General features: G+C 36.6%; 1 protein-coding gene across 4 annotated transcripts in view; it reads left to right on the forward strand.

The window, feature by feature from the left end:
* The window catches only part of HECTD2 (HECT domain E3 ubiquitin protein ligase 2), an 83,069-nt gene that overhangs the window by 30,753 nt on the left and 39,008 nt on the right, over positions 1-13,308 (forward strand). For all 4 annotated transcript variants that reach the window (XR_004476614.2, XR_007471133.1, XM_049696519.1 and 1 more), the window contains exons 3-5: positions 8,641-8,779; positions 9,842-9,944; positions 10,358-10,447. Coding sequence is in view for 2 of the 4 variants with exons in the window: in XM_049696519.1 (XP_049552476.1) it covers positions 8,641-8,779; positions 9,842-9,944; positions 10,358-10,447 (332 nt within the window). In the remaining 2 variants the exon portion in view is untranslated. The remainder of the gene's footprint in view (positions 1-8,640; positions 8,780-9,841; positions 9,945-10,357; positions 10,448-13,308) is intronic.

Genomic DNA, 13,308 nt, shown 5'->3' on the forward strand with positions numbered 1-13,308 from the left:
CCCAAAGAAATATTGCTGTGATTTATGTCAGAGAGTGTTCTGCCTATGTTCTCCTCTAGGAGTTTTACAGTATCCAGTCTTATACTTAGGTCTTTAATCCATTTTGAGTTTATTTTTGTGTATGGTGTTAGAGAATGTTCCAATTTCATTCTTCTACATTTAGCTTTCCCAGTTTTCCCAGCACCACTTAGTGAAGAGACTGTCTTTTCTCCATTGTATATTCTTACCTCCTTTGTTGTAGATTAATTGACCATAAGTGTGTAGGTTTATTTCTGGGCTTTCTATCCTGTTCCATTGATCTGTGTGTCTGTTTTTGTGCCAGTACCATACTGTTATTACTGTAACTTTGTAGTATAGTCTGAAGTCAGGGAACATGATTCCTCCAGCTCTTCTTTAAAAACTAAACATGCAATGACCATTTAACCCAGCAATTGCCCTCCTGGGCATTTATCTCAGAGAAATGAAAGTTCACCCAAGAACCTATACACGAATATTTATAGCAGCTTTACTCATAGTAACTCCAAACAGATGTCCTTCATTGGGTGAATGGTTAAATAAACTGTAGTGCACCCATGCCATGGATTACTGCTCAGCAATGAAAAGGAATACTGTTCATACATGCAACAACCTGGATGAATCTCTGGAGAATTATGCTGAGTAAAAGAAAGCCAATCCCAAAAGGTTACATATATGTGATTCTGTTTATATAGCACTTTTGAAATGACAACATTATAGTCATGAAAGAACAGATTAGTGGTTGCCAGGGATTAAGCAAGGTGGAGACAGGGGGAAGTAGGTGTGGCTATAAAGGGTACCATGAGGGCAACACGGTGATGAAATGTTCTATATCTGACTGTCTGTGTCAGGGGTACATGGGATGTCTCTGTATTATTTCTTACAACTACATGGGATTCTACAGTTATCTCAAAATTTAAAAAGTTTAATTATAAAATTAAGTATGGCAACTCTAGAAGTTTAGGGAAAAACAGTTTTTTGATCCTCCGATGTACAGAATTTGATTAATCACAATTCTGGTTCATGACACTTACCTTGGTCCATGCAGAGCTCTATTGGTTGCTTTATTTTAATAATAGGGATATGAAATAGTATAATATAGTATAATATAACATATTACAGTGTCATAGTTTATTTCCACTGCATGCTGTGTAAATATTGTGTTGTCTAAATATACCACAATGTATTCAATTCTCTGAGTAATGGATAACTGGATTATTTTCAGATTTTTTTTCCTGAAACAATACTTTTGTGAATATTCTTGTATATGTCTTCTGATGTACTTATGCAAAATTTCTCTTGGATATGTGTTTAGGAGTGAATTGCTGGAAATTATTACCTTTTTTTTTTGCGGTACGCGGGCCTCTCACTGTTGCGGCCTCTCCCGTTGCGGAGCACAGGCTCCGGACACGCAGGCTCAGCGGCCATGGCTCACGGGCCCAGCCGCTCCGCGGCACGTGGGATCTTCCCGGACCAGGGCACGAACCCGCGTCCCCTGCATCGGCAGGCAGACTCTCAACCACTGCGCCACCAGGGAAGCCCTGCTTTTCAGTTTTTTAAAGTGTTTGTGAAGTTAATACACCTACCAACAATACGTGAAATATCAAATTAATCTACATCCTCTCTAACATTATCATACTTTTTAATTCTTGCCAATTGAGTGGATATAAGATTGTGTCTCATGTTCTTTATTTGCATTTTCTTAATCACTAATGAGACTGAATGTCTTTTGATGTGTGTATGGTATATGTGTTTCTTTCTCTAGAATGCCTGTTTGATTCTTCTGCACATTATTCTGTTGGATTATTTCTCTTTTTCTCAATGATTTTTAGGAAATATCTCTCTATTCTTGGTGCTCATCCTTTGTTGTATGTGTTTCAGATTTTCCCTCCAACTTGTAACTTATATTTTTAATTCAAGATATCTTTGATGATCAGAAGTTTTTAATTTTAACATAGTCAAAAATGTCTGTTTTTTTTATAGTTGCACTTTTTAGTTTCTCTTAAAGAAACATTTCTCTGTCCCGAAATCAGAAGGATTTTCCTATTCCTAGTTTTTAAGGTATGAGATAGGAATCCAACTTCATTTTTTCCCCATGTGGTTAACCATATTTTCAAATCCTTTCTTTCTTCCAATGATCTGCCATATATTTCATATATTGAACTTTCATGTGTGATATGATTCTGGGTTCTCTAGTCCACTGGTCAACTTATCTAATCCTGTGTCAGTAAAACACTGCTTTAGTTACTCTAAGCTCAAAATTTTTGATATCTGGTAGAGCAAGGTCCCCACTTCTTACTCGTGTTTCTTTAGAAATGCTTTTCTTGTGCACTTCGTCTTCCATATGACTTTTAGAATCAGTTCTATGACTTTTAGAATCAGCAAGTTCCAAAATATTGCTGGGATTTTTATTGAATTGCATTGAATCTGAAGAACAGTTCAGAAAAATTGTCTTCTTTATGATCGTCAGCATTTCTAGCCATAAACATGGTATTGCTTTCTATTTGTTTAGACGTTTTTTTCAATCTCTCAACAAAGTTTTAGTATTTTCTCTACAGAGATTTACAATTTATTTATTAGTACTTAATTTTTAATAGTTCTACAAATTTTTAAAAATTGTATTTTCTAGTTGTTTGTTGCTGGTGTTTACAAATGCAGTTGACTGTTATATATTGATTTTTTTAAATCCATCCACCTTGCTAAACTCCTCTATTATTTCTAATTGTAGATTCTTTTGGATTTGTCTGTGTTTATAATCAAATCATTTGAAAACGACAGTGTTTTATCTTCCTTTCTAATCCTGAGTCTTTAAAATCTCTTTTCTGTCTTTATACATGCTAGGACCTCCAGCACAGTGTTGAATAAATGTGCTGATAGTACCTTTATTCCCATGTTATTCCAGTCCTTATTTAAAAGAGAATGTTTGTAATATTTCTCCATTAATTATGATGTTTGCTGAAGTTAACTCACTTTGTCCCCTTCAAATAGAATATAAATCTTTTAAAAAACAAAATTTCATAATATATGGACAGAGTTGTTTTCAATAAATTATTCATATGAGGGATTGTTAAGTTTATATTCCTTGACCGCAATGGCACAAAACTAGAATTAATAATAGAAATTTAAGCATACTGGCTGAAAAAAATTTTTAAATAGATTCTTTAATTTCTACATTAAAAAAATTAAAACTGAACTTATAGGTTTAGAAAATAGCAACTATGAGAATACTGCATGATGAATTATGAGATAAGACTAGAGCTATATTCAAAATAAAAGTCAAGCCTTTAATATTTTCACTTTGAAATAAAAGAGGGAGAATTAATTAGCTTCCAGTGTTGGATTGCTCCAGGGCTCAGTCCCCAGAACTCAGTTCTCAGGCTTCTTCTCTATTTACACTCCCCTTAGGAATCTCATTAATCAAGCATTTTAACTGAGCTATAAACCTTCACACTTCCCTGAACTCAAGATTCATGTCTACTCAACATCTGCATTTAGATGTCTCATGAGCATCTTACCTTTAATGGGGCCAAAAGAAAACTTTTGACTCCTCCCCCAGCCCCACTCCCCCATGCCAAAAAACTTTCTCTAGTGTTCTAGTGTTCTCCATTTCAGTAAATGGTCTCACCATTCACCCAGTTGGTGAGGCTAAATTATCAGTCATCTTTGGCTTATCTTTCTTTTAACAGATTCTGGCATTTCTACCTTTCTGCCAATATACCTTCCAACAGCATATCCTATTAATTCTATATGCAGAATATGTCACAAATCCAACCATTTCTCATCAGTTCTACTACCACCGCTCTGGCCCCAGCCACCAACCATCTCTCACCAAGCCTACTGCCTTACCAGGTATTGATAGATATTATTAAACTATAGTAATTGAAATTGTTTGGTACAATAATAAACAGGTCAGGGGAATCATATGAATAGCCCAATAATAGACCCCTGTATATAAAAGAACTTAATATATGATAAGAGTATCAAAAAACATTGTGTAATGACATACTTTCATAAATGATATTCTGAAATGGGCCATTTAGGAAAAAATACTTATATTTTATATTGTATTACCTCTTATATAATAAAATAATTTCTAGAAATGATAGAGAACATTTATTGAGCATTTACTCTTTGCCAGGCAATGTGGTAAGTGTATCCTTCACAAGTACTATAATGAAGAAAACAAATTAAAATAGATAAAAGGTTATCTGATCTCTAGAGAGGGAAGGCTTGGCTTACTAATCATAAAAAATACTAAAGGAATAGGTTGATAAAATTAAACTAATACAAGTATTATTTAAATACTTTTCTGTTTTCAGAAATAAAATTAAAAGGCAAAAAGATTTTGTGAAGGTAGCAGCAGAAGCAGCATTGTTTTTTAATCTCCCTGAATCCCCAATGAAACATGCACACCACTTATATAGCAGAATTAAACATCATGGACATCATTTACTATAAAATTAGCTCGTAAGATGTTCCCATAAGCCCCAAAAGACAGCAGGACAGATCACCAAAATCAGAAGATCTCTATGGTGTAAGCAGAAGAAAGCATCTGGGCTGTTTGATGGACCCGAGAACAAGAGAGCTTAAGAATAAGCAACATGTACCTGTCCAGTTTTCCCAGCACCACTTATTGAAGAGGGTGTCTTTTCTCCACTGTATATTCTTGCCTCCTTTATCAAAGATAAGATGACCATATGTGCGTGGGTTTATCTCTGGGCTTTCTATCCTGCTCCATTGATCTATATTTCTGTTTTTGTGCCAGTACCATACTGTCTTGATTACTGTAGCTTTGTAGTATAGTCAGAAGTCAGGGAGTCTGATTCCTCCAGCTCCATTTATCATTCTCAAGATTGCTTTGGCTCTTCGGGGTCTTTTGTGTTTCCATACAAATTGTGAAATTTTTTGTTCTAGTTCTGTGAAAAATGCCAGTGGTAGTTTGATAGGGATTGCACTGAATCTGTAGATTGCTTTGGGTAGTAGAGTCATTTTCACAATGTTGATTCTTCCAATCCAAGAACGTGGTATATCTCTCCGTCTATTTGTATCATCTTTAATTTCTTTCATCAGTGTCTTATAGTTTTCTGCATACAGGTCTTTTGTCTCCTTAGGTAGGTTTATTCCTAGATATTTTATTCTTTTTGTTGCAGTGGTAAATGGGAGTGTTTTCTTAATTTCACTGTCAGATTTTTCATCATTAGTGTATAGGAATGCCAGAGATTTCTGTGCATTAATTTTATATCCTGCTACTTTACCAAATTCATTGATTAGCTCTAGTAGTTTTCTGGTAGCATCTTTAGGATTCTCTATGTAGAGTATCATGTCATCTGTGACAGCCTCTTCAGTAAGTGGTGCTGGGAAACTGGACAGGTACATGTAAAAGTATGAGATTAAAACACTCCCTAACACCATACACAAAAATAAGCTCAAAATGGATTAAAGACCTAAATGTAAGCCAGAAACTATCAAACTCTTAGAGGAAAACATAGGCAGAACACTCTATGACATAAATCCAGCAAGATCCTTTTTGACCCACCTCCTAGAGAAATGGAAATAAAACAAAAATAAACAAATGGGACCTAATGAAACTTAAAAGCTTTTGCACAGCAAAGGAAACCATAAATAAGACCAAAAGACAACCCTCAGAATGGGAGAAAATATTTGCAAATGAAGCAACTGACAAAGGATTAATCTCCAAAATTTACAAGCAGCTCATGCAGCTCAATAACAAAAAAACAAGCAACCCAATCCAAAAATGGGCAGAAGACCTAAATAAACATTTCTCCAATGGAGATATACAGACTGCCAACAAACACATGAAAGAATGCTCAACATCATTAATCATTAGAGAAATGCAAATCAAAACTACAATGAGATACCATCTCACACCGGTCAGAATTGCCATCATCAAAAAATCTAGAAACAATAAATGCTGGAGAGGGTGTGGAGAAAAGGGAACACTCTTGCACTGCTGGTGGGAATGTAAATTGATACAGCCACTATGGAGAACAGTATGGAGATCCCTTTAAAAACTACAAATAGGGCTTCCCTGGTGGCGCAGTGGTTGAGAGTCCGCCTGCCGCTGCAGGGGACACGGGTTCGTGCCCCGGTCCGGGAAGATCCCACATGCCACGGAGTGGCTGGGCCCGTGAGCCATGGCCACTGAGCCTGCGTGTCCGGAGCCTGTGCTCCACGAGGGGAGAGGCCACAACGGTGAGAGGCCCGTGTACCCAAAAAAAAAAAAAAACTACAAATAGAACTACCATACGACCCAGCAATCCCACTACTGGGCATATACCCTGAGAAAACCATAATTCAAAAAGAGTCATGTACCAAAATGTTCATTGCAGCTCTATTTACAATAGCCAGGACATGGAAGCAGTCTAAGTGTCCATCATCGGATGAATGGATAAAGAAGATGCGGCACATATATACAATGGAATATTACTCAGCCATAAAAGGAAATGAAATTGAGTTATTTGTACTGAGGAGGATGGACCTAAAGTCTGTCATACAGAGTGAAGTAAGTCAGAAAGAGAAAAGCAAACACCGTATGCTAACACATATATACGGAATCTAAGAAATAAAAAAAAAAAGGTCATGAAGAACCTAGTGGTAAGACAGGAATAAAGACACAGACCTACTAGAGAATGGACTTGAGGATATGGGGAGGGGGAAGGGTAAGCTGTGACAAAGTGAGAGAGAGGCATGGACATATATACACTACCAAACGTAAAATAGATAGCTAGTGGGAAGCAGCCACATAGCACAGGGAGATCAGCTCAGTGCTTTGTGACCACCTAGAGGGGTGGGATAGGGAGGGTGGGAGGGAGGGAGACGCAAGAGGCAAGAGATATGGGAATATATGTATATGTATAACTGATTCACTTTGTTATAAACTAGAAACTAACACACCATTGTAAAGCAATTATACTCCAATAAAGATGTTAAAAAAAAAAAGAAAAGAAATGAATAAGCAACAGGTATTCATTGGAAAGCTCAGGAGCCCAGTTTGAGAACAAAAGCTGAAACTGGGAGGGGTTTTGCCAAGAACAGGTGAATGCAGAGGGCCCATGCTGAGATCTGAAGGGAGCAGGTAACCCCTGTGAATTCTCCAAACTAGGGATCCCTTCCAGGAAGGGGGGCGGAGGGGCACATTCTGAGATTAGAATCAAATTTGAGCATCACTGGGACAATAAAGATTAAAGACAGAGATCACCTGAACAAAAGTGGAAGAGGGAAACAGGGCCTGGAAATCCCAGAAAGAAGCTACCATGTATTTGAGTTCTACATAAAAACAAAAAAAGGGGGTGCTACACCTCCTTCTGAAAGTTTGGGAAGATTAATTTCAAATAAAATTGGCTAGAGAAAAGAAACAAGGTCAAATTCTATAATTTTTAATTACAAAATTGTATTATAATAAAAAAGAATAAGAAACAGAATAACAGCCACTTGAACAATGGGAGCACATCAGAAACACATGCCCACAAAAGTAGATAAAATACTATTTCAAAATGAGCTAAAGCTCATTAAGAAAATGATATGACACTTGAAAGAATGCCATAAATCAGAATTGCAAAAAATGAAAAGTGAGGTGACAATAAAGGAAATAATTAGATTTTTTTTAAATTTTAGAAATAAACTAGAAGGAACACAAAAGCAAACAAATGTAACAGATAATGCCTTAAGAGAACTAGAAGATGAGAAGAAGGAAGTATTTAAAATTTTAAAAAGAAATGAGGAAAGAGATAAAAAGAAACTGAGAGAAATTAAAATTAGAATAGGCAGAACAAGAAAGGGTTGGTAGCACTATTCCTTGACTGGTTAGTGGTTTCAGAGGTGTTTGCCTTATAGTAATTCATTAAGCCATACATTTGTTTTGTGAGATTTTTCTGTGTTTGTTTTATTTTACAATTAAAAGGTTATAAAATGCAACAAAAAGGCAAACGATGAACTGGTGGATAGTTGGAAAAAAAGAAAAATACATAAAATGTTCATGCAAATTGATGATAAAATGCTAAATCTCCAATAAAGAATTGCAGAGGATATAAATAAATGATGTACATACACAATTGACCCTTGAACAACATGGTTTTGAATTGGGTGGGTCCACTTAATGTGCTGACTTTTTCAATAAATTTCGATAAATACATAGTATAGTACTACAGAATCTGTGTTTGGTTGAATCCGCAGATGCTGAACCACAGATGTGGAGGGCCAGCTGTAAAGTTACATGGGGGATCGGTGCCCAAACTCCACATCATTAAAGGGGCAAGTGTATTCAAAAGCTAATAAACACTAAAAGCATCTAGTCTCACTGAAATAATCCCTGAAAGAAAATTTATGGGAAGGGAGGCGATGAAAGAAAAACTCTGTATTGTATCTACAGATAACTTTTAATGTCAGATACAGCCTAATTTATCTGCTATGGGTGAAGTTGGGTAGGTGGCAACAGACCCTCCAGTAAGTGCCCTTCAGTGTGCTGGGTTTTTCTGTTATATGATCCCAAGGGAATGCAATACAAAATAATCCGTTGTTTTCTGTTCATGTTGAGTTAGCCTGGCATTTTATAATTTGGAAAGATTTTATGATCAATTACATTGAAAACTTTTTTATCCTTCACAGTGAGAGACCTACCACCAATTTGCCTTGATGTTAGACAGAAACAGCGCACCTCTACAGATGCTTTATCATCTGAAATGAAGACCCCGGTTCTTCCAGAACCCATCCTTCCCATTCAGCCGAAAACTATGAAAGACTTTCTGTAAGTTTCGGCTCACTGTTACATGTAGACACATAGTCATCTGCATGTCAGCACTTTACATAATTTAATATTTTTGTGTGAGAAATTAATTGAACTTGTGGCTCATTATAAAGTATTAGCCAAGAGTGAAGACACAAAAGACTACCTGTCTCAAGTTGAAGGTGAAAACAAACATATAATTAACCAGTAAGGGATAGATAATGTTACAGCAAAAGACACTAAATAAGAGAAAATGAGTCAAAACAGGCAAGAGAGACTTCCCTGGTGGCACATTGGTTAAGAATCTGCCTGCCAATGCAGGGGACACGGGTTTGAGCCCTGGTCCGGGAAGATCCCACATGCCGTGGAGCAGCTAAGCCCATGTGCCACAGCTACTGAGCCTGTGCTTTAGAGCCCATGAGCCACAACTACTGAGCCCACATGCCACAACTACTGAACCCCACGCTCCTAGAGCCCATGCTCCACAACAAGAGAAGCCACCACAGTGAGAAGCCCGCACACCACAACGAAGAGTAGCCCCCGCTCGCCGCAACTAGAGAAGGCCCACGTGCAGCAACGAAGACCCAACACAGCCAAAAATAAATTAATTAATTAATTTTAAAAAAGAAAAACAGTCAAGAGGAGGTAAAGATGGTAATAAAATAATAGAACGTGACATATAAATCATAAAAACCATGTTAGTAGTAAAAACTACTAAAAAAACCCAAATGGACACTTGAAGGACGAAGTGGGAAAGAGAAGGTAGGGACAGAATGTAAACAAAATCTGTCAAGAAATTTGGCTCTGAAGTGAAGGAACGGAAGAGTGATAATTGTAAGGAGCACGTCAAAAATTAACTTTTTAAAAAGCAAATAAATGGGGAAGTTGAAGCTGGATTAATATCTTAATGCAATTAAGAATTATAAATTCATAAGCTACCTTTACATTAACTGGAACATATTTCTGTATTCAGCTTCATTATTTCAAGTTGCATGTTGGGTGACATTTATCTATAAAGAATTAATGCTATTTTATCTGAATAACATTTTTATCCGTTAAGGCTAATAAATGTTTTTATTTTAGGGAAGATGTAGAGAAAGCTAAGTCATCAGGAGATTGGAAACCAGTACATGATTTTTATCTCACAATGTTTGATTCTTTCCCAGAACTAAATGCTGCATTTAAGGTAACGATACATAAAGCACATTTTTCACTTTTAGTTTAAATTTTCCAAAAAAAGATACTATAAATTAACTTCTTTTTCTACCCAGTATTGGCCTAAGCAGCTGTTTAAGCAAACGTAAATAGGTATTAATTCTGAAATTGTATGTATCACAAATAAGTATTACTTAAGTGATATCTTAAAGATTGTTTTTATTTGTACTAATGTTAATGTTTGACTCCATTCTTTCAGTTTTAAAAAGGAAAGTTACTAAAATAACCCTTATATATTCATTTTTAGCAATCTTGCCCTGATAGTCCTTTTTTATCATCATACTAGGAATATTAGAAATTATGTAGGAATAGTTATGGTTCAGATATTACTTAGATTAGTTCTTAAAATGTTGTATACACTTGGTTCTTTAATTGAATTTGCAGAAAGATGCCTCTGCCTCGTTTAATACTATCGAAGACTCTGGGATTAATGCTAAATTTGTGAATGCTGTATATGATGCCTTACTTAATACTGTAAGTATTATTTATGAACACATGCAAATAGCATAATTGTTTGACTCTTCTGTATTTTAAAAGCAGCCAGACAAATATTGTAAAACTCACCTTGTAACATAATTACATGAGAAACTCTGATATAATTTTTGGTAAATTTAGTTGAAATTCTCAGAGAGTTAGATTATTTTATTCTTATATTTTTCTAATTAAATGAAAATTCAGTAGAAAATACTTTTATGTTCAGTCCTTATTTAAAGGCTTGCTAAGATAAAAATCATGCTTTACTGACTCAGCAAAAGGAGGTAAATTATTTGGTTGTATTGGAATTACATTGAATCTGTAGATCAGTGGTTCTCAAATTTTAGCATGTATCAGAATCACAGAAAAGGCTTCTCAGTATTCAGTAGGTCTAGCATAGAGCCCCCAAATTTGTGTTTCTAACAAGCTCCAGGATATGTTGATTCTCCTGATCCGGGGGGCTCTCTGTGGCCATGTGAGTTTGAATTTCATTGTAATTATAATTGAAAGTCATTGAAAGATTTGTGTTTCTAACAAGTTCCAGGATATGTTGATTCTTCTGATCCGGGGGCTCTCTATGGCCATGTGAGTTTGAATTTCATTGTAATTATAATTGAAAGTCATTGAAAGATTTTAAGCTGGGAACAAAGGGGTGACAGACATGATTTATAGTTTAGAAAGATCTCTCTGGATGTTATGTGGAGGATGGTCTATAGTGGGGCAAGAGAAAGGAGTTAGGAAGGCATTGCTGAAACCTAAACGACGGTCAGTGTTTGGACTAGGGTTTTGGCAGTGGAACTAGTGAGACGTATTCAGACTCTGAGTATATTATGGAACAGAGCTAAACATACTTCTGTAGATTGGATGTGGGACTTGAGGGAAGAAGGAAACTGAGTGGATGGTATTGCCATTTAATTAGATGGATAGGGCTCAGCTATCAGCAGAGAGAAAAAAGGTGTTTCAAAGAGGTAATAATTGATCCTGTCAAATGCTGCTGAGAGATTTAGTAAGATTTGGACAGAGAATTGAGCACTGTCTTTGATAAGGTGAATAATTGATGACTGAGTTTAATAAGAGCCGTTTCCGTGAAGTTGTGGAAACAAAGCCTACTTGGAATGGGCTGAAGGGACCGTGAGAGGAGAGGAAGTAGAGATAGTGAATACAGACAGCTCTTGGAGAGTTTTGCTGTGAAGGGAAGCAGAGAAATTAAGGGTTAGCTGAAAGAGTACATGGGTCCAAATGAAAGGTTTTTAGCATGAGCAATATATTAGCCAGGGTCCTGGCAGGAAACAGATGACACACTCTAACTGGTAACCTGGAGAGGACTGTTTACAAAAGTATTAGCAGAACAAGGGAGGCCCTCAGGAGTAGTACAGTAGAGTGAATCTGGAGATGAGCTGTCGGGGGGAGAGGGCTGCCTTACAGGAGATGAGGGGCATAGCCAGCCCATGGTGACCTTGCAGGGAGGGCTTTGGGGGAATAAATACCCCAACTTTCCTCTCTTCCCTCTTCTGTCAGTGTTCCCTATAGCTGAATCCAACCAGAAGGCAAAAAAAGGCAAAGGAGTCTGGTTGATGTAGTCCTTAGTAGTCAGCCTCTTAGGGCATAGATCAGGGTGGCGAAGAGTGAAAATGCAGAGACACATCTGTGCAGATGGTATTAGGATGTCGTGTTCTACTGATGGGAACGACCTAGTAGTGTGGAAGAAATGGATGATATGGGGGAGATAGAAGAAAACTGAATAACCAGGTCCTTGACAAGGTGAGAGAGGATGGAGCATAGGGCTCAAGTGAGGGGGTTGGGCTTGGTCAGTTGTAGTGCAGGTAAATGATTAGAATAATAGTGGCAAGATGAATCTGTTCTCATTTGGGTGCATCTGTTTTCTCTCTAAAGTGTGTGGCAAGATCAGAGCTGAGAGTGATGATGGGAAGGAGGTGTTGGAGGTTTGAGGAATGAGAAAAAGGTTTGAAATAGTTGTCTTGGAGAGCAGGGAAGTAGATGAACTAGGGAAATGTTGAAGGACTGTCAGTGGTGTTGAGTGTCCTTTTGAGATTTGTGACATAAACTCAGTGTGTCTAGTCAGCACACTTGTGTGATTTTTCTCCTGCAGCCTTCCATTGCTCTGGGGTGCTGTTTGCCTGCTGGGTGTGAAGGGTCACTGCAAGCAGAGGAGGAGAAAGGAATGATGTATTAAATAAGTATATTAAGAAAGGTGCTAGGCTGAATGAGTGCTGACAGACATGTCTTAGAAGTGATGATTGTGTTTTTTTAAAAAATAAATCCATGATATATGCTTGTTTTCTTGACGTTTGCCCCTTTCATATAACAATATGACAGAGAAATTTTAATGACTGTTTGGAGCTTCTAGTTAATGAAGGGTTTAGTCATTACTTCTTATAAGCTAAAAGCACCATCTAGATGTGTTTTCATTCATTCTTATGGGACATATTTGGTAGTAATTAAGTTTTTTTAGTATTTGAATTATTAAACTATAAAAAATGTTATTTAGTACCTTTTTTGGATCCTATAACAAAACATCTTTATCTTGTTATTTTTTTATTGAACATAATTTGGTTGTACTTAATAATGAATTGTGGGCTTAACTGCTAATTATAACATGGTATTGGTAGGACTAAATATGTCCAAAACGTATGCAGTCATTTTATATTGTTAAACATGCTATTCTTAGACTTATGTTCATGATTTTATCCTGTCAATCCAGAGAAAGTGAAATTGTTTTTCTTTTTCTGTTTTCAGTGTTATATAAAACTGATGGTAGTCATCAAACAGCCACCATGTATGTTTGTGCAGGTTGTACAGTGCACACCCCAGGGAGCATTCTCATTATAATCTCTCAGATG

This window comes from Orcinus orca, chromosome 14, assembly GCF_937001465.1.
Source record: "Orcinus orca chromosome 14, mOrcOrc1.1, whole genome shotgun sequence".
In the NCBI taxonomy this organism is placed as follows: domain Eukaryota; kingdom Metazoa; phylum Chordata; class Mammalia; order Artiodactyla; family Delphinidae; genus Orcinus; species Orcinus orca.